General features: G+C 50.2%; 1 protein-coding gene across 1 annotated transcript in view; it reads right to left on the bottom strand.

Moving 5' to 3' along the window:
• plb1 (phospholipase B1) overlaps positions 1-20,943 on the bottom strand; it is a 288,667-nt gene that overhangs the window by 67,921 nt on the left and 199,803 nt on the right. The window contains exons 41-42 of the mRNA XM_072500134.1: positions 12,961-13,065; positions 12,760-12,855 (exon numbers count right to left, since the gene is read on the bottom strand). Of these exons, the coding sequence (XP_072356235.1) occupies positions 12,760-12,855; positions 12,961-13,065 (201 nt within the window). The remainder of the gene's footprint in view (positions 1-12,759; positions 12,856-12,960; positions 13,066-20,943) is intronic.

Raw genomic sequence — 20,943 nt, forward strand, 5'->3', positions numbered from 1 at the left:
GAGGGATTTCCTTATGATGAAATGAAATGAAAATTGCTTATTGTCACAAGTAGGCTTCAAATGAAGTTACTGTGAAAAGCCCCTAGTCGCCACATTCCAGTGCCTGTTCAGGGAGGCTGGTACGGGAATTGAACCATGCTGCTGGCCTGCCATGGTTTGCTGTCAAAGCCAGCGATTTAGCCCAGTGTGCTAAAGAGCCATCAATGCAGACTCGATGGGCCAAAGGACCTCTTCTGCACTGCTTTATTCTGTGAGATGTTGAGTAGATTGGGCCTGCACTCATTGGGGTTTAGAAGAATGAGAGGCAACCTCATTGTGACAGAAAGGATTCTCAGGGGGCTTGGTAGGGTAGATGCTGCGAGGATGTTTCCACTTGTGGGAGAGTCCAGGACCAGAGGGAATAATCTCAGAGTGAGGGGTCACCCATTTAAGACAGAGATGAGGAGGAATTTCTTCTCCCAGTGAGTCGTGTATCGGTGGAATTCTTTACCATAGAGGGCTCTAGAGGTTAGACCATTAAGTATGTTCAAGGCTGAGAAGAACAGATTTTCCATCTGTAAGGGAATCAAGGGTTACGAGGATGAGGCGGGAAAGTTTTAAAAAAAATATATATTTAATAAAGTTTTTTAATACAATTTTTCTCCCATACAAACCCCCCCCCACCCCCCCGCCCCCCCCCCCACCCCCGTAACAAAAAAAAAGAGAAATCGCGCAGAGCAAGATATATACATGGCAAAATGATATATTTACACAGCTTTGTACACTGGCCCTCACCCGTACGTGCCAGTTTCCCCAACCCTTCATGTTATCTCTTGCTCATCCACCCTCCCAGGCAGTCCCCCCTTCCCCCCCCTCCCAGGACGTCCCCTCCACCCGCCCCCCCTTCTCCCCCCAAGATTGCTGCTGCTGCTGACCGACCTTCCTCTAATGCTCCGCGAGATAGTCTAGGAACGGTTGCCACCGCCTGTAGAACCCCTGCGCAGACCCTCTCAAAGCGAACTTAATCCTCTCCAACTTTCTGAACCCAGCCATATCATTTATCCAGGCCTCCAGGCTGGGAGGCTTCGCCTCCTTCCACATTAGCAAGATCCTTCGCCGGGCTACTAGGGACGCAAAGGCCAGAATGCCGGCCTCTTTCGCCTCCTGCACTCCCGGTTCGTCCACTACTCCAAATATTGCTAGCCCCCAGCTTGGCTTGACCCGGACTTTCACTGAGATATTGCTCCCGCCACTCCTCTCCAGAACCCCTCCAGTGCCGGGCATGACCAAAACATATGGACATGGTTCGCCGGGCTCCCTGAGCACCTTCCACATTTGTCATCTACCCCAACGAACCTACTCAACCTCGCCCCCGTCAAGTGCGCTCTGTGGACCACCTTAAATTGTATCAGGCTGAGCCTGGCACATGAGGAGGAGGAATTAACCCTACCCAGGGCATCAGCCCACAGACCTTCCTCGATCTCCTCCCCCAGCTCTTCCTCCCATTTACCCTTCAACTCTTCTACCAGCGCTTCCCCCTCTTTTTTCAACTCCTGGTGTATTTCCGACACCTTGCCCTCCCCGACCCATACACCCGAGATCACCCTATCTTGAACTTCTTGTGCCGGGAGCAACGGGAATTCCCTCACCTGTCGCCTCACAAAAGCCCTCACCTGCACATATCTAAAGGCATTTCCCGGGGGTAACTCGAACTTCTCCTCCAGTGCCCCTAGGCTTGCAAACGTCCCGTCGATGAACAGGTCCCCCATTCTTCCAATCCCCGCCCGATGTCAGCTCTGGAACCCCCCGTCCATCTTCCCCGGGACAAACCGGTGGTTACCCCTGATCGGGGACCACACCGATGCTCCCATTGCACCCCGGTGCCGTCTCCACTGGCCCCAGATCCTTAGCGTTGCCGCCACCACCGGGCTCGTGGTATACTTTGTCAGCGAGAGCGGCAGCGGTGCGGTCACCAATGCCCCCAGGCTCGTTCCTTTACAGGACGCCATCTCCATCCTCTTCCATGCCGCCCCCTCTCCCTCCATGACCCACTTGCGGATCATCGCCACATTTGCTGCCCAGTAGTAGCTCCCCAGGTTTGGCAGCGCCAACCCTCCTCGGTCCCTACTGCGTTCCAGGAACCCTCTCCTTACTCTCGGGGTCTTATTCACCCACACAAACCCCATAATACTCCTGCCTACTCTCTTAAAAAAGGCCTTAGTGATCACGATGGGAAGGCACTGAAACACAAACAGAAACCTCGGAAGGACCACCATTTTGACCGACTGCACTCTACCCGCCAGCGAGAGCGGTAACATGTCCCAACTTTTGAAATCCTCCTCCATTTGCTCCACCAACCTCGACAGATTCAGTTTATGTAGGGTCCCCCAACTCCTGGCTATCTGGATCCCCAGATACCGAAAGCTCCCCTCCGCCCTCCTCAGCGGTAGGTCCCTCTTTCTTGGTCCCCCGCCTGCAATACAAAGAGCTCACTCTTCCCTACATTGAGCTTATAGCCCGAAAACTCCCCAAACTCCCTTAGAGTCTGCATGACCTCCACCATCCCCTCCATTGGATCCGCCACGTACAGCAACAGGTCATCCGCATATAGCAACACCCGATGCTCTTCTCCCCCTCGGACCACCCCCCTCCATTTATTAGACTCCCTCAATGACATGGCCAATGGTTCGATCGCCAATGCGAACAACAGGGGGGACAGGGGGCACCCCTGCCTCGTCCCTCGGTACAGTCGAAAGTACTCCGACCTCCGCCGGTTCGTCACTACACTCGCCATCGGGCTCTGTAAAGGAGCTTAACCCAATTGATAAACCCTAACCCGAACCCAAACCTACGCAGCACCTCCCAGAGGTACTCCCACTCTACTCGGTCAAAGGCCTTCTCCGCGTCCATAGCTGCCACTATCTCCGCCTCTCCCTCCTCCGATGGCATCATTATCACGTTTAAGAGCTGCCGCACATTGGTGTTTAGTTGCCTGCCCTTTACAAATCCCGTCTGGTCCTCGTGGATTACCCCGGGACACAGTCCTCGATCCTCGTGGCCAGCACTTTTGCCAGCAACTTTGCATCCACATTGAGGAGCGAGATCGGCCTGTACGATCCACATTGCAGTGGGTCCTTGTCCCGCTTTAGGATCAAAGAAATTGTCGCTTCCGACATTGTCGGGGGCAGGGTCCCCTCCTCTCTTGCCTCATTAAAGGTCCTCACCAGTAGCGGGGCCAACAGGTCTGCGTACTTCCTGTAGAACTCCACCGGGAATCCGTCCGGTCCCGGGGCCTTCCCCGCCTGCATGCTCCCCAAACCCTTGCTCAGCTCCTTCAACCCAATTGGTGCCCCCAAACCAGCCACCTCTTGCTCCTCCACCCTCGGGAATCTCAGCTGATCTAGGAATTGTCTCATCCCCTCTTCCCCCGCTGGGGGCTGGGATCTGTACAGCTCTTCATAATAGGCCTTGAATACCTCGTTTATTTTTGTCGCACTCCGAACCGTGGCTCCCCTTCCATCTTTGACTCCCCCTATTTCCCTCGCTGCCATCCTCTTACGGAGCTGGTGTGCCAGCATCCGACTAGCCTTTTCCCCATACTCGTAGGTCACCCCCTGCGCTTTCCTACACTGTGCCTCCGCCTTCCCTGTGGTCAACAGGTCAAACTCCGTCTGGAGCCGTCGTCTTTCCCCAAGTAATCTTTCCATGAGGCGGGAAAGTTGAGGATTAACATACCAGATCACACACAATCTCATTGAATGGTGGAGCAGACTCGATGGGCTGAAAAGCCTACTTCGGCTCCTCCATCTTAAGGCCTTTTTGTAAGATCAATGAGGAAATTCTGATCTCCTTCCCCCACAAATATTTATTGAAAGTTGTGTAGGTTGACACTGCAGTAGCTCACGTGCTGTAAAATGCACTGAAAACCCCTGAGCCCCTTCCAAGTGTGAAAGACTGGTCAGCCTGCTCAGGATTCAAATAACCTAAAAATCTGGAGACAGCTCCGCCAACATTTCAAATTGGGGGCAACATCGCAGCTGGCCCCATCTGTGCCAATCACCAATCAGAGCCGGCAAGGCTGGATGCCACCTTTAGTGCTTGAAAGAAGAGGGTTGGAGAAGGTGGGGATCTATTTTTGGAGGGGCGATTTGCTAGCTTGAAGGAGTTATAGAGTTTAAGGGGTGGGGGGGGGTTATGTGTTTATAGGGGGTCGGTAGGGGGTGGGGGGGGATGGTAACAGGGATGAGACTCTTTTTAAAAACTGGTTGTTTATGGAATTTTATTAAATAATGTTTGTTTTGGTTCACGTCTTTTGTATTTTTCTGTAGAAAGATTCAAAAAAGCTGTTACTTGCTGTGGCTGTTTACTTGTAATACAAAGACACGTTTGTTAATCTGTTGTAATATTTGTTCCTTTGTACTACCGGTGCTAACAACCACCTATTACCATGCTACTGACAGTTTCGATCTCAAGACCACTTGCACCTGATTGAAAAACAAATAGCAGGGATCTTGTCACTTGGGTACATTGTCATAGAACATAGAACATAGAACATTACAGCGCAGTATAGGCCCTTCGTCCCTCGATGGTGCGCCGACCTGTGAAACCACTCTAAAGCCCATCTACACTATTCCCTTATTGTCCATATGTCTATCCAATGACCATTTGAATGTCCTTAGTGTTGGCGAGTCCACGACTGTTGCAGGCAGGACATTCTACGCCCTTACTACTCTCTGAGTAAAGAACCTATCTCTGACATCTGTCTTATATCTATCTCCCCTCAATTTAAAGGTATGTCCCCTCGTGCTAGACATCACCATCCGAGGAAAAAGGCTCTCACTGTCCACCCTATCCAATCCTCTGATCATCTTGTATGCCTCAATTAAGTCACCTCTTAACCTTCTTCTCTCTAACGAAAACAGCCTCAAGTCCCTCAGCCTTTCCTCATAAGATCTTCCCTCCATACCAGGCAACATTCTGGTAAATCTCCTCTGCACCGTTTCCAATGCTTCCACGTCCTTCCTATAATGCGGCGACCAGAATTGCACGCAATACTCCAAATGCGGCCGCACCAGTGTTGTATAGCTGCAACATGACCTCATGGCTCCGAAACTCAATCCCTCTACCAATAAAAGCTAACACACCAGACGCCTTCTTAACAACCCTCTCAACCTGGGTGGCAACTTTCAGGGATCTATGTACATGGACACCGAGATCTCTCTGTTCATCCACACTGCCAAGAATCTTACCATTAGCCCAGTATTCAGTCTTCCTGTTATTCCTTCCAAAATGAATCACCTCACACTTTTCTGCATTAAACTCCATTTGCTACCTCTCAGCCCAGCGCTACAGCTTATCTATGTCCCTCTGTAACTTGTAGCATCCTTCCGCACTGTCCACAACTCCACCGACTTTAGTGTCATCTGCAAATTTACTCACCCATCCTTCTACGCCCTCCTCCAGGTCATTTATAAAAATGACAAACAGCAGTGGCCCCAAAACAGATCCTTGTGGTGCACCACTAGTAACTGGACTCCAGTCTGAACATTTCCCATCAACCACCACCCTTTGTCTTCTTCCAGTTAGCCAATTTCTGATCCAAACTGCTAAATCACCCTGAATCCCATTCTTCCGTATTTTCTGCAGTAGCCTACCATGGGGAACCTTATCAAACGCTTTACTGAAATCCATATACACCACATCAACTGCTTTACCCTCATCCACCTGTTTGGTCACCTTTTCAAAGAACTCTATCAGGTTTGTGAGGCACGATCTACCCTTCACAAAACCGTATTGACTATCTCTAATTAAATTATTCCTTTCCAGATGATTATACATCCGATCTCTTATAAACCTTTCCAAGATTTTTCCCACAACAGAAGTAAGGCTCACTGGTCTATAGTTACCGGGGTTATCTCTACTCCCCTTCTTGAACAAGGGGACAGCTTTTGCTATCCTCCACTCTTCTGGCACTATTCCTGTAGACAAAGATGACTTAAAGATCAAGGCCAAAGGCTCAGCAATCTCCTCCCTAGCTTGCCAGAGAATCCTGGGATAAATCCCATCCGGCCCAGGTGACTTATCTATTTTCACACTTTCCAGAATTGCTAACACCTCCTCCTTATGATCCTGAAGCCCTTCTAGTCTAGTAGCCTGAATCTCAGTATTCTCCTCGACAACATTGTCTTTTTCCTGTGTGAATACTGACGAAAAATATTCATTTAGCACCTCTCCTATTTCCTCGGACTCCAAGCACAACCGCACTACTGTCCTTGACTGGCCCTACTCTTACCCTAGTCATTCTTTTATTCCTGACATATCTATAGAAAGCTTTAGGGTTATCCTTGATCCTACCTGCCAAAGACTTCTCATGTCCCCACCTGGCTCTTCTTAGCTCTCTCTTTAGGTCCTTCCTAGCTAACTTGTAACTCTCGAGCGCCCTAACTGAACCTTGATGTCTCATCTTTACATAAGTCTCCTCCTTCCTCTTGCCAAGTGTTTTGACTGCTTTAGTAAACCACGGTTCCCTCACTCGACCACTTCCTCCCTGCCTGACAGGTACATACTTATCAAGGACACGCAGTAGCTGTTCCTTGAACAAGCTCCACATTTCCATTGTGCCCATCCCCTGCAGTTTTCCTCTCCATCCGATGTATCCTAAGTCTTGCCTCATCGCATCATAATTGCCTTTCCCCCAGATATAACTCTTGCCCTGCGGTATACCTATCCCTTTCCATCACTAAAGTAAAGATAATCGAATTGTGGTCACTATCACCAAAGTGCTCACCTACCTCCCAATCTAACACCTGTCCTGGTTCATTACCCAGTACCAAATCCAATATGGCATCACCTCTCGTTGGCCTATCTACATACTGTGTCAGGAAACCCTCCTGCACACATTGGACAAAAACGGACCCATCTAATGTATTCGAACTATAGCGTTTCCAGTCATTATTTGGAAAGTTTAAGTCCCCCATAACAACTACCCTGTTGCTTTCGCTCCTATTCAGAATCATCTTTGCAATCCTCTCCTCTACATCTCTGGAACTTTTCGGAGGCCTATAGAAAACCCCTAACAGGGTGACCTCTCCTTTCCTGTTTCTAACCTCAGCCCATACTACCTCAATAGACGAGTCATCATCAAACGTCCTTTCTGCCACCGTAATACTGTCCTTGACTAACAATGCCACCCCTCCCCCTCTTTTACCACCTTCCCTGAGCTTACTGAAATATCTAAATCCCAGCACCTGCAACAACCATTCCTGTCCTTGCTCTATCCATGTCTCCGAAATGGCCACAACATCGAAGTCCCAGGTACCAACCCATGCTGCAAGTTCACCCACCTTATTCCGGATGCTCCTGGCATTGAAGAAGACACACTTTAAACCACCTTCCTGCCTGCCGGTACACTCCTGCAACTTTGAAACCCTACTCATGACCTCACTACTCTCAACCTCCTGTATACTGGAGCTACAATTCAGGTTCCCAAGCCCCTGCTGAACTAGTTTAAACCCTCCCGAAGAGCATTAGCAAATTTCCCCCCCAGAATATTGGTACCCCTCTGGTCCAGATGCAGACAATCCCGTTTGTAGAGGTCCCACCGACCCCAGAATGAGCCCCAATTATCCAGAAATCTGAAACCCTCCCTCCTGCACCATCCCTGTAGCCACATGTTCAATTCCTCTCTCTCCCTATTCCTCATCGCGCTATCACGTGGCACGGGTAACAACACAGAGATAATAACTCTGTTTGTCCTAGATCTAAGTTTCCACCCTCGATACCTGAATTCCTGCCTTACATCCTCATCCCTTTTCCTACCTACGTCGTTGGTACCTATGTGGACTATGACTTTGGGGCTGCTCCCCCTCTCCGTTAAGGATTCCGAAAACACGATCCGAGACATCACGCACCCTGGCACCTGGGAGGCAACACACCAACCATGAGTCTCTCTCGTTCCCACAGAATCTCCTATCTATCCCCCTAACTATGGAGTCTCCAATGACTAATGCTCTACTCCTCTCTTCCCTTCCCTTCTGAGCAACAGGGACAGACTCTGTGCCAGAGACCTGTACCCCATGGCTTAACCCTGGTAAGTACCCCCCCCCCAATAGTATCTCAAGCGGTATACTTGTTACTAAGGGGAACCCGTGTCATTAAATAACATGGGAGAGGCACTGAATGGGTTGATTTTCAGCTGGAATTGTCAACAGGAGACTGACAAGTTCATGGATGGTGTGTGTCATTTCTGCTAAATTCGGTCTTTGATACTCAAAGACGGGAGGCCGCCTTGTTCCAAAGTACAGATGCCCATCACAGTTATAAACACGCCAACCCAAGATGCAATAAGTTAAAATACAATAGTAATATGCATAGTATAGTGATATTTTCTTTTTCGTCAATGGGATATGGGCATCACTGACAGAACCGGCATTTATTGCCCATCCTTGAGGGCATTTAAGAGTCAACCACATTGCTGTGGATCTAGAGTCACATGTAGGCCAGACCAGGTAAGGACGGCAGATTTCTTTCCCTCAAGGACATTAGTGAACCAGACGGGTGTTTACGACAATCGACAATGGGTTCATGGTCACCTTATTTCGGCTTTTAATTCCAGATTTTCATTGAATTCGATTTTCACCATCTGCCCTGGCGGGACTCGAACTCCAGTTTCCAGACATGACTCTGGGTGTCTGGATTACTAGTCCTGGGACAATACACTACGCCAACGCCTCCCTAATACAAGTGATACAATCTGTCAAAATCTACAGAGTTTCAAGATGATCGCCGCCACGCCGGTGGGGGGCCATTGACAGTGCCCCCCCCCCCCCCCCCCCCGGCGATTCTCCGGGCCCCAGTGGGCCGAGTGGCCGACAGATCTGTCCGAGTCCTGCCAGCGTGGATTACTCACCTCCCGCACAGCGGGACCTGGAAGGTGAGTGTGCAGGGGCCGTCCTGGAGGGGGGTGGCGGTGATATCTGACCCCAGGGGGGCTCCCACGGTGGCCTGGTCTGCGATCAGGACCTACCCATCGGCCAGCGGGCTGGTTCCGTGAGGGCCTATTTTACTCCGCGCCGGGCCCCTGTAGGGCTCCGCCATATTGCCTGGGGGCCGGCGTGGAGAAGGGAGCCCCCGCGCTTGTGTGGAAATATGCGGGCCGTTCCACGCATGCACGGAATTACGGCGGCTGTTCCGCGCATGCGCGAACTCGCGTGGGCCGTTCTGCGCCGGCTGAAGCTGTGGGGACCACCCCGGCGCCAACCTAGCCCCGTAGGAAGGTGAGAATTCCTCACTTTCGGGGACCGTTGGCTCCGGAGTCTTTGGCGCCGCTTTGCACACCAGCGTGGGGACTGTCGCAGTTGGTGAGTCCCGTCCCAGCCTCCCCGAACAGGCGGCGGAATTTGGCGACTAGGGGCTTTTCACAGTAACTTCATTTGAAGCCTACTTGTGACAATAAGCGATTTTCATTTCATTTCATTCATTCATTATTAGAGAATCCCGCCCCAGGTGTCTCGGGGAGTATTTATGTCTTCACAGCAGTGGAAATCAGATTATCTACGTATTTCTTTCAGATTGACCCATTTTCCTATCCTCATCAGGTACTTCTTCAGTCTCCAGCATTCTTTCAGTTTTTCATTTACCCCAATCTGTTATGGAGGCCAAATCTCGACAATATCCACTCTTTATCCAATCTTTAGCCAATCTTTATCCTTTCTATCTATTAACTACTTCTGATTACCTGACTTTTGGCAGAAGATCAACTCACCTACTGCTACAGTTACAAAGATTCATCAGATACCCTCAAGTGTCTTCTGTGCCTGAATTCCCAATGCATTATGCACTACGCCAGGAGCGAAATCTAGCCTATGCCATCACGGCACCCTATCCATTGTCACTTGGCCATTGTGGACAAGGTCCAATTAGATATTAGCAGCGGAGTACGAACAATGGCAACCTATTTAAAGCAGTAAAACATCCCAAGCTCTTTGAAAGGAGTGCTATCAAACAATATTCGAGACCAAGCCACACAAGGGAATATTAGGACAGAAAGCCAAAGGAGATAGATTTCAAAGAGCATCTTAAAGAGGGAAAGAAAGTGAGAGAGGCAGAAAGGTTTAAGGAGGGAATTCCAAAGCTATTCCAATGGCCTATGCAGCTGGCATTGGTGAAGTGATTAAATAAGGGTTGCTCATAGAGGTCAGGATTGGAGGAGTGCAGAGATCTCAGAGGGTTGTTGGGCTGAAGGAGGATCAGAGATAGAGAGTGATGAGGCAACAGAGAGATTTAAAAAAAATTAATTTACGGGATGTGGGTGTCGCTGGTTAGTCCAGCATTTCTTGCCCATCCCTAGTTGCCCTTCAGAAGATGGTAGTGAGCTGCCTTATTGATCCGCTGCTGTCCTTGAGGTGTAGGTACACCCCACCCACTGTGCTGTCAGGGAGGGAGTTCCAGGATTTTGTCCCAATGCCAGTGAAGGAGCGGAGATATATTTCCAAGTCAGGGGGCGGGATTCTCCACCCCCACGCCGAAGTGGTCGCGCCGTCGTGAACGCCGTCGAGGTTCACGACGGCGCGGAACGGCCCCGGTCCCGACCGATTCAGGCCCTGACAATGGGCCAGTATCGGGGCCGCGTCATCTACCCGCGCCAGGCCTTGTCGTCCGCGTAAAAGCGGCACCGAATAGATGACGCGGCCGGCGCCGCATAATGGACGTCATCTGCGCATGCGCGGGTTTCCATCCTATCCAAATCCACCCCGCAAGAAGATGGGGGACGGATCTTGCGGGGCCGCGGAAGGAAGGAGGTCCTCCTTCAGAGAGGACGGCCCGACGATCGGTGGGCACCGATCACGGGCCACCCCACATTCAAGGTGAAGCCCGGTGCAGGATCCCCCCTCGCCCCCCCACAGGCCGCCCCCCCAGCATTCACGCACTGCCCACGACTGCAGCGACCAGGGGCCTCATTCTCCGACCCCCTGCCAGGTCGGAGAATGGCCGTTGGCCGCCGTGAATCGCGCCCCTGCCCCCGCCGAAGTCTCCGGTACCGGAGATTGGGCGGGGGTGGGAATCGGGCCGCGCCGGTTGGCGGGACCCCCCGCTGGATTCTCCGGCCCGGATGGGCCGAAGTCCCGCCCAGAAATTGCCTGTCCCGCCGGCGTAAATCAAACCTGGTATTTACCGGCGGGACCAGGCGGCGTGGGCGGGCTCCGGGGTCCTGGGGGGGGGGGGGGGCGCGGGGCGATCTGACCCCAGGGGGTGCCCCCACGGTGGCCTGGCCCGTGATCGGGGCCCACCATTCCGCGGGCGGGCCTGTGCCGTGGGGGCACTCTTTCCCTTCCGCCTCCGCCACGGCCTCCACCATGGCGGAGGCGAAAGAGACTCTCCCCACTGCGCATGCGCGGGAAACTGACAGCGGCTGCTGACGCTCCCGCGCATGCGCCGGGAAACTGACAGCGGCCGCTGACGCTCCCGGCATGCGCCGCATTTCCGCGCCAGCTGGCGGGGCAACAAACGCCATTTCCGCCAGCTGGCGGGGCGGAAATCCCTCCGGCGTCGGCCTAGCCCCTCAATGTTGGGGCTAGGCCGCCAAAGATGCGGAGCATTCCGCACCTTTGGGCCGGCGCGATGCCCGTCTGATTGGCGCCGTCTTTGGCGCCAGTCGGCGGACATCCCGCCGTTGGGGGAGAATTTCACCCCAGGTGTGGACGGTGCCGGGGGGAACCCGCCGTTTTGGCCTGGCCACTCGGCCCATCCGGGCCTCAGAATAGCGGGGGTGCCGGAGAATCGCCATTTTGGGTGTCTCCGTCGATTCTCCGGCCTGCGGCCCGCGAAACTCGACCAGCCCGTTCCCGCCGCTTGGGAGAATCGCGGGAGGGCGTCGGACCGGCGTCCCCGGAAATTTCGGCGGCACAGGCGATTCTCCCAACCGGCGTGGGAGTGGAGAATCGCGCCCAGGATGTTTAGTGACTTGGAGGGGAACCTCCTGTTGGTGGTGTTCCCAGACATCTGCTGCTCTTGTCCTTCTAGATGGTGGTGGTTGTGGGTTTGGAAGGTGCTGTCTAAGGAACCTCGATAAGTTACTGCCGTGCATCTTGTAGATGGTACACACGGCTGCCACGGTTCATCAGTGGTAGAGGGTTTGAATGTTTGTGGAAGAGGGGGAACAATCAAGTGAGCTGCTTTGTCCTGGACGGTGTCGAGCTCCTTGAGTATTGTTGGAGCTGTACTTTGCAGGCAAGTGGAGAGCATTCCATTACACTCCTGACTTGTGCCTTGTAGACGGTGGACAGGCTTTGGGGGGGTCAAGAGGTGAGTTACCCACAGTAGGATTCCTAGCCTTCGACTTCCCATTAATATGGCTAGTCCAGTTCAGTTTCTGATCAATGGTAACCCCCAGGATGTTGATTTTGGGGGATTCAGCGATGGTAATGCCATTGAATGTCAAGGGGCAAATGTTAGGTGCTCTCCTGTAGGAGATGGTCATTGCCTGGCACTTGTGTGGCACAAATGTAACTTGCCACTTGTCAGCCCAAGCCTGGATGTTGTCCAGGTTTTGCTGCATTTGGACATGGACTGCTTCATTATCTGAGGAGTCGTGAATGGTGCTGAACATTGTGCAGTCATCCGCAATCATCCCCACTTCAGACCTTGTGATGGAAGGGAGGTCATTGGTATAGCAGCTGAAGATGGCTGGGCCTAGGACACTACCCCGAGGATTTGAAAACAACGCTGAGAAGTCAGGTCGGTGCCAGAAAAGAGGCTACTTAGGTCAATGAATACACTTACCATGTTATTCCAGAAAGCCTTTGACATCTGTACGTGGAACTTCCGGCTTAAATGGAAACAGTCTGGGGCAAAGAATGAGATGTCTGGTCGTCCATTCTGAAATTTGAAAGAAGTATATCAAGAGTGTGTGAGCAGGCTACCCTGGGACAGTGAAGCATATCCTGTCCTGCAATAAAGAGGCACAAAAGCATTATCACTTACTTCTAAAATTGGGATTTCCATACGACGAAAGAAGGGCTGTAACACGACAGTGAAGTTTTCTTGAGTATCATACTTGCCAGATTCAATAAGCTTCTGAGTGCTCCGCTGAGGTGGGAAGGGACAGAGAAAGGAATAAATTAATGCCAGTGGAGTTTGAGTAAACTAATTCTTTGAGGACACTATCGAACTCGTAATTGTGAGTAAAAAGGCAATCGGCGGAACAGTTCCTTCCCTGGTTTATACTCGCACCAACAAGCTGGGGCGGCACGGTAGCATAGTGGGTAGCACTGTTGCTTCACAGCTCCAGCGTCCCAGGTTTGAATCATGGCTTGGGCCACTGTGCGGAGTCTGCATGTTCTCCCCGTGTCTGTGTGGGTTTCCTCTGGGTGCTCCGGTTTCCTCCCACATGTCCTGAAAAACGTGCTGTTAGGTAAATTGGACATTCTGAATTCTCCCTCTATGTGCCCGAACAAGCGCCGGAATGTGGCGACTCGGGGCTTTTCACAGTAACTTCATTGCTTTGTTAATGTAAGCCTACTTTTGACATTAAAGATTATTATTATTAATAATCCCAGTTTTACCCATAGCCCTTTACCTTTTTCCACCATTGTTTGTCCCGTTCTTCTTGAAATGTTAACACTCAATCTGACCATACCAAAACCATACCCAACACCAGCACAAAACCTACACCAGCACAAAACCAAACCCAACACCAGCACAAAACCAAACCCAACACCAGCACAAAACCAACACCAGCACAAAAGCAAACCCAACACCAGCACAAAACCAACACGAGCACAAAACCAAACCCTACACCAGCACAAAACCAAACCCTACACCATAAAAAAACCAACACCAGCACAAAACCAAACCCAACACCAGAACAAAACCAACACCAGCACAACACCAAACCCAACCCCAGCACAAAGCCAAACCCAACACAAGCACAAAATCAACACCAGCACAACACCAAACCCAACACCAGCACTAAACCCAACCCAACACCAGCACAAAGCCAATCCCAACACCAGCACAACACCAAAACCAACCCCAGCACAACACCAAACCCAACACCAGCACAACACCAAAACCAACCCCAGCACAACACCAAACCCAACACCAGCACAAAGCCAAACCCAACCCCAGCACAACACCAAACCCAACACCAGCACAAAATCAACACCAGCACAAAACCAAACCCAACACCAGCACAAAACCAAACCCTACACCAGCACAAAACCAACACCAGCACAAAACCAAAGTCAACAACAGCACAAAGCCAAACCCAACCCCAGCAAAAAATGAAACCCAACACCAGCACAACGCCAAACCCAACACCAGCACAACACCAAACCCAACACCAGCACAAAACCAACACCAGCACAAAACCAAACCCAACAATAGCACAAAGCCAAACCCAACACCAGCACAAAATCAACACCAGCACAAAACCAAACCCAACACCAGCACAAAACCAAACCCTACACCAGCACAAAACCAACACCAGCACAAAACCAAACCCAACTCCAGCACAACACCAAACCCAACACCAGCACAAAACCAAACCCAACACCAGCACAAAACCAAACCCTACACCAGCACAAAACCAACACCAGCACAAAACCAATCCCTACACCAGCACAAAACCAACACCAGCACAAAACCAAAGTCAACAACAGCACAAAGCCAAACCCAACCCCAGCAAAAAATGAAACCCAACACCAGCACAACGCCAAACCCAACACCAGCACAACACCAAACCCAACACCAGCACAACACCAAACCCTACACCAGCACAACACCAACACCAGCACAAAACCAAACCCAACAACAGCACAAAGCCAAACCCAACACCAGCACAAAATCAACACCAGCACAAAACCAAACCCAACACCAGCACAAAACCAAACCCTACACCAGCACAAAACCAACACCAGCACAAAACCAAACCCAACTCCAGCACAACACCAAACCCAACACCAGCACAAAATCAACACCAGCACAAAACCAAACCCAACACCAGCACAAAACCAAACCCTACACCAGCACAAAACCAACACCAGCACAAAACCAAACCCAACACCAGCACAACACCAAACCCAACCCCAGCAAAAAATGAAACCCAACACCAGCACAACGCCAAACCCAACACCAGCAGAAAACCAACACCAGCACAAAACCAAACCCAACAACAGCACAAAGCCAAACCCAACACCAGCACAACACCAAACCCAACACCAGCACAACACCAAAACCAACCCCAGCACAACACCAAACCCAACACCAGCACAACACCAAAACCAACCCCAGCACAACACCAAACCCAACACCAGCACAAAGCCAAACCCAACCCCAGCACAACACCAAACCCAACACCAGCACAAAACCAACACCAGCACAAAACCAAACCCAACACCAGCACAAAACCAAACCCTACACCAGCACAAAACCAACACCAGCACAAAACCAAAGTCAACAACAGCACAAAGCCAAACCCAACCCCAGCAAAAAATGAAACCCAACACCAGCACAACGCCAAACCCAACACCAGCACAACACCAAACCCAACACCAGCACAACACCAAACCCTACACCAGCACAAAACCAACACCAGCACAAAACCAAACCCAACAACAGCACAAAGCCAAACCCAACACCAGCACAAAATCAACACCAGCACAAAACCAAACCCAACACCAGCACAAAACCAAACCCTACACCAGCACAAAACCAACACCAGCACAAAACCAAACCCAACACCAGCACAACACCAAACCCAACACCAGCACAAAATCAACACCAGCACAAAACCAAACCCAACACCAGCACAAAACCAAACCCTACACCAGCACAAAACCAACACCAGCACAAAACCAAACCTAACACCAGCACAACACCAAACCCAACCCCAGCAAAAAATGAAACCCAACACCAGCACAACGCCAAACCCAACATCATCACAAAACCAACACCAGCACAAAACCAGACCCAACAACAGCACAAAGCCAAACCCAACACCAGCACAACACCAAACCCAACACCAGCACAAAACCAAACCCAACACCAGCACAACACCAAACCCAACACCAGCACAACGCCAAACCCAACACCAGCACAACACCAAACCCAACACCAGCACAAAACCAACACCAGTACAACACCAAACCCAACACCAGCACAAAACCAAACCCAACACCAACACAAACCCAATACCAGCACAACACCAAACCCAACACCAGTACAACACCAAACTCAACACCAGCACAACACCAAACCCAACACCAGCACAAACCCAATACCAGCACAACACCAAACCCTACACCAGCACAACATCAAACCCAACACCAGCACAAACCCAATACCAGCACAACACCAAACCCTACACCAGCACAACATCAAACCCAACACCAGCACAAACCCAATACCAGCACAACACCAAACCCAACACCAGCACAACATCAAACCCAACACCAGCACAAAACCAACACCAGCACAAAAGCAAACCCAACACCAGCACAGAACCAACACCAGCACAAAACCAAAACCAACACCAGCACAAAACCAAACCCAACACCAGCACAAAATCAACACCAGCACAATACCAAACCCTACACCAGCACAAAACTAACACCAGCACAAAACAAACCCTACACCATAGAAAAACCAACACCAGCACAAAACCAAACCCAACACCAGAACTAAACCAACACCAGCACAGCACCAAACCCAACCCCAGCACAAAACCAACACTAGCACAAAACAAAACCCAACACCAGCACAAAACCAACACCAGCACAAAACCAAACCCAACACCAGCACAAAACCAAACCCAACACCAGCACAAAGCCAAACCCAACACAAGCACAAAATCAACACCAGCACAATACCAAACCCAACACCAGCACAAAACTAACACCAGCACAAAACCAAACCTAACACCAGCACAAAACCAAACCCAACACCAGCACAAACCCAATGCCAGCACAACTCCAAACCCTACACCAGCACAACACCAAACTCAACACCAGCACAACACCAAACCCAAAACCAACACCAGCACAAAACCAAACCTAACACCAGCACAAAACCAAACCCAACACCAGCACAAAGCCAAACCCAACACCAGCACAAAAACAACACCAGCACAATACCAAACCCAACACCAGCACAAAACCAACACCAGCACAAATCCAAATCTAACACCAGCACAAAACAAACCTAACACCAGCACAACATCAAACCCAACACCAGCACAACACCAAGACCAACACCAGAACAAAACCAACAACAGCATTACACCAAACCCTACACTAGCACAACACCAAACTCAACACCAGCACAACACTAAAACCAAAACCAGCACAAAACAAACCTAACACCAGCACAACATCAAACCCAACACCAGCACAACACCAAGACCAACACCAGAACAAAACCAACACCAGCATTACACCAAACCCTACACTAGCACAACACCAAACTCAACACCAGCACAACACTAAAACCAAAACCAGCACAAAACAAACCTAACACCAGCACAACATCAAACCCAACACCAGCACAACACCAAGACCAACACCAGAACAAAACCAACACCAGCACAACACCAAACCCAACACCAGCACAACACCAAACCCAACACCGGCAGAAAACCAACACCAGCACAAAAGCAAACCCAACATCAGCACAAGACCAACACCAGCAAAAAAGCAAACCCAACACCAGCACAAAACCAAACCCCACACCAGCACAAAACCAACACCAGCAAAAAAGCAAACCCAACACCAGCACAATACCAAACCCTACACCAGCACAACACCAACACCAGCACAAAACCAAACCCTACACCATCAAAAAACCAACACCAGCACAAAACCAAACCCAACACCAGAACAAAACCAACACCAGCACAAATCCAAACCCAACACCAGAACAAAACCAGCACAACACCAGCACAAACCCAATACCAGCACAACTCCAAACCCAACACCAGCACAAAACCAAACCCAACACCAGCGCAAAACCAACACCAGCACAAAACCAAACTCAACACCAGCACAAAACCAACACCAGCACAAAACCAAACCCAACACCAGCACAAAACCAAACTCAACACCAGCACAAAACCAACACCAGCACAAAGCCAAACCCAACACCAGCACAAAAACAACACCAGCACAATACCAAACCCAACACCAGCACAAAACCAACACCAGCACAAAACCAAATCTAACACCAGCAGAAAACCAAACTCAACACCAGCACAAAACCAACACCAGTACAACACCAAACCCAACACCAGCACAAAACCAAACCCAACACCAGCACAAACCCAATACCAGCACAACACCAAACCCTACACCAGCACAACACCAAACTCAACACCAGCACAGCACCAAAACCAACACCAGCACAAAACAAACCTAACACCAGCACAACACCAAACCCAACACCAGCACAATGCCAAACCCAACACCAGCACAACATGAAACTCAACACCAGCACAACACCAAACCCAACACCAGCACAAAACCAACACCAGCACAAAAGCAAACCCAACACCAGCACAAAACCAACATCAGCACAAAACCAAACCCAACACCAGCACAAAACCAAACCCAACACCAGCACAAAATCAACACCAGCACAATACCAAACCCTACACCAGCACAAAACTAACACCAGCACAAAACAAACCCTACACCATAGAAAAACCAACACCAGCACAAAACCAAACCCAACACCAGAACTAAACCAACACCAGCACAGCACCAAACCCAACCCCAGCACAAAACCAACACTAGCACAAAACAAAACCCAACACCAGCACAAAACCAACACCAGCACAAAACCAAACCCAACACCAGCACAAAACCAAACCCAACACCAGCACAAAGCCAAACCCAACACAAGCACAAAATCAACACCAGCACAATACCAAACCCAACACCAGCACAAAACCAACACCAGCACAAAACCAAACCTAACACCAGCACAAAACCAAACCCAACACCAGCACAAACCCAATGCCAGCACAACTCCAAACCCTACACCAGCACAATACCAAACCCAACACAAGCACAAAATCAACACCAGCACAATACCAAACCCAACACCAGCACAAAACCAACACCAGCACAACACTAAAACCAAAACCAGCACAAAACAAACCTAACACCAGCACAACATCAAACCCAACACCAGCACAACACCAAGACCAACACCAGAACAAAACCAACACCAGCACAACACCAAACCCAACACCAGCACAACACCAAACCCAACACCGGCAGAAAACCAACACCAGCACAAAAGCAAACCCAACACCAGCACAAGACCAACACCAGCAAAAAAGCAAACCCAACACCAGCACAAAACCAAACCCCACACAAGCACAAAACCAACACCAGCAAAAAAGCAAACCCAACACCAGCACAATACCAAACCCTACACCAGCACAACACCAACACCAGCACAAAACCAAACCCTACACCATCAAAAAACCAACACCAGCACAAAACCAAACCCAACACCAGAACAAAACCAACACCAGCACAAATCCAAACCCAACACCAGAACAAAACCAGCACAACACCAGCATAAACCCAATACCAGCACAACTCCAAACCCAACACCAGCACAAAACCAAACCTAACACCAGCGCAAAACCAACACCAGCACAAAACCAAACTCAACACCAGCACAAAACCAACACCAGCACAAAACCAAACCCAACACCAGCACAAAGCCAAACCAAACACCAGCACAAAAACAACACCAGCACAATACCAAACCCAACACCAGCACAAAACCAACACCAGCACAAAACCAAATCTAACACCAGCAGAAAACCAAACTCAACACCAGCACAAAACCAACACCAGTACAACACCAAACCCAACACCAGCACAAAACCAAACCCAACACCAGCACAAACCCAATACCAGCACAACACCAAACCCTACACCAGCACAACACCAAACTCAACACCAGCACAGCACCAAAACAACACCAGCACAAAACAAACCTAACACCAGCACAACACCAAACCCAACACCAGCACAATGCCAAACCCAACACCAGCACAACATGAAACTCAACACCAGCACAACACCAAACCCAACACCAGCACAAACCCAATACCAGCACAACACCAAACCCTACACCAGCACAACATCAAACCCAACACCAGCACAAACCCAATACCAGCACAACACCAAACCCTTCACCAGCACAACATCAAACCCAACACCAGCACAAACCCAATACCAGCACAACACCAAACCCAACACCAGCACAACATCAAACCCAACACCAGCACAAAACCAACACCAGCACAAAAGCAAACCCAACACCAGCACAGAACCAACACCAGCACAAAACCAAAACCAACACCAGCACAAAACCAAACCCAACACCAGCACAAAATCAACACCAGCACAATACCAAACCCTACACCAGCACAAAACTAACACCAGCACAAAACAAACCCTACACCATAGAAAAACCAACACCAGCACAAAACCAAACCCAACACCAGAACTAAACCAACACCAGCACAGCACCAAACCCAACCCCAGCACAAAACCAACACTAGCACAAAACAAAACCCAACACCAGCACAAAACCAACACCAGCACAAAACCAAACCCAACACCAGCACAAAACCAAACCCAACACCAGCACAAAGCCAAACCCAACACAAGCACAAAATCAACACCAGCACAATACCAAACCCAACACCAGCACAAAACTAACACCAGCACAAAACCAAACCTAACACCAGCACAAAACCAAACCCAACACCAGCACAAACCCAATGCCAGCACAACTCCAAACCCTACACCAGCACAACACCAAACTCAACACCAGCACAACACCAAACCCAAAACCAACACCAGCACAAAACCAAACCTAACACCAGCACAAAACCAAACCCAACACCAGCACAAAGCCAAACCCAACACCAGCACAAAAACAACA

This window comes from Scyliorhinus torazame, chromosome 4 (assembly GCF_047496885.1).
Source record: "Scyliorhinus torazame isolate Kashiwa2021f chromosome 4, sScyTor2.1, whole genome shotgun sequence".
Classification (NCBI taxonomy): Eukaryota; Metazoa; Chordata; class Chondrichthyes; order Carcharhiniformes; family Scyliorhinidae; genus Scyliorhinus; species Scyliorhinus torazame.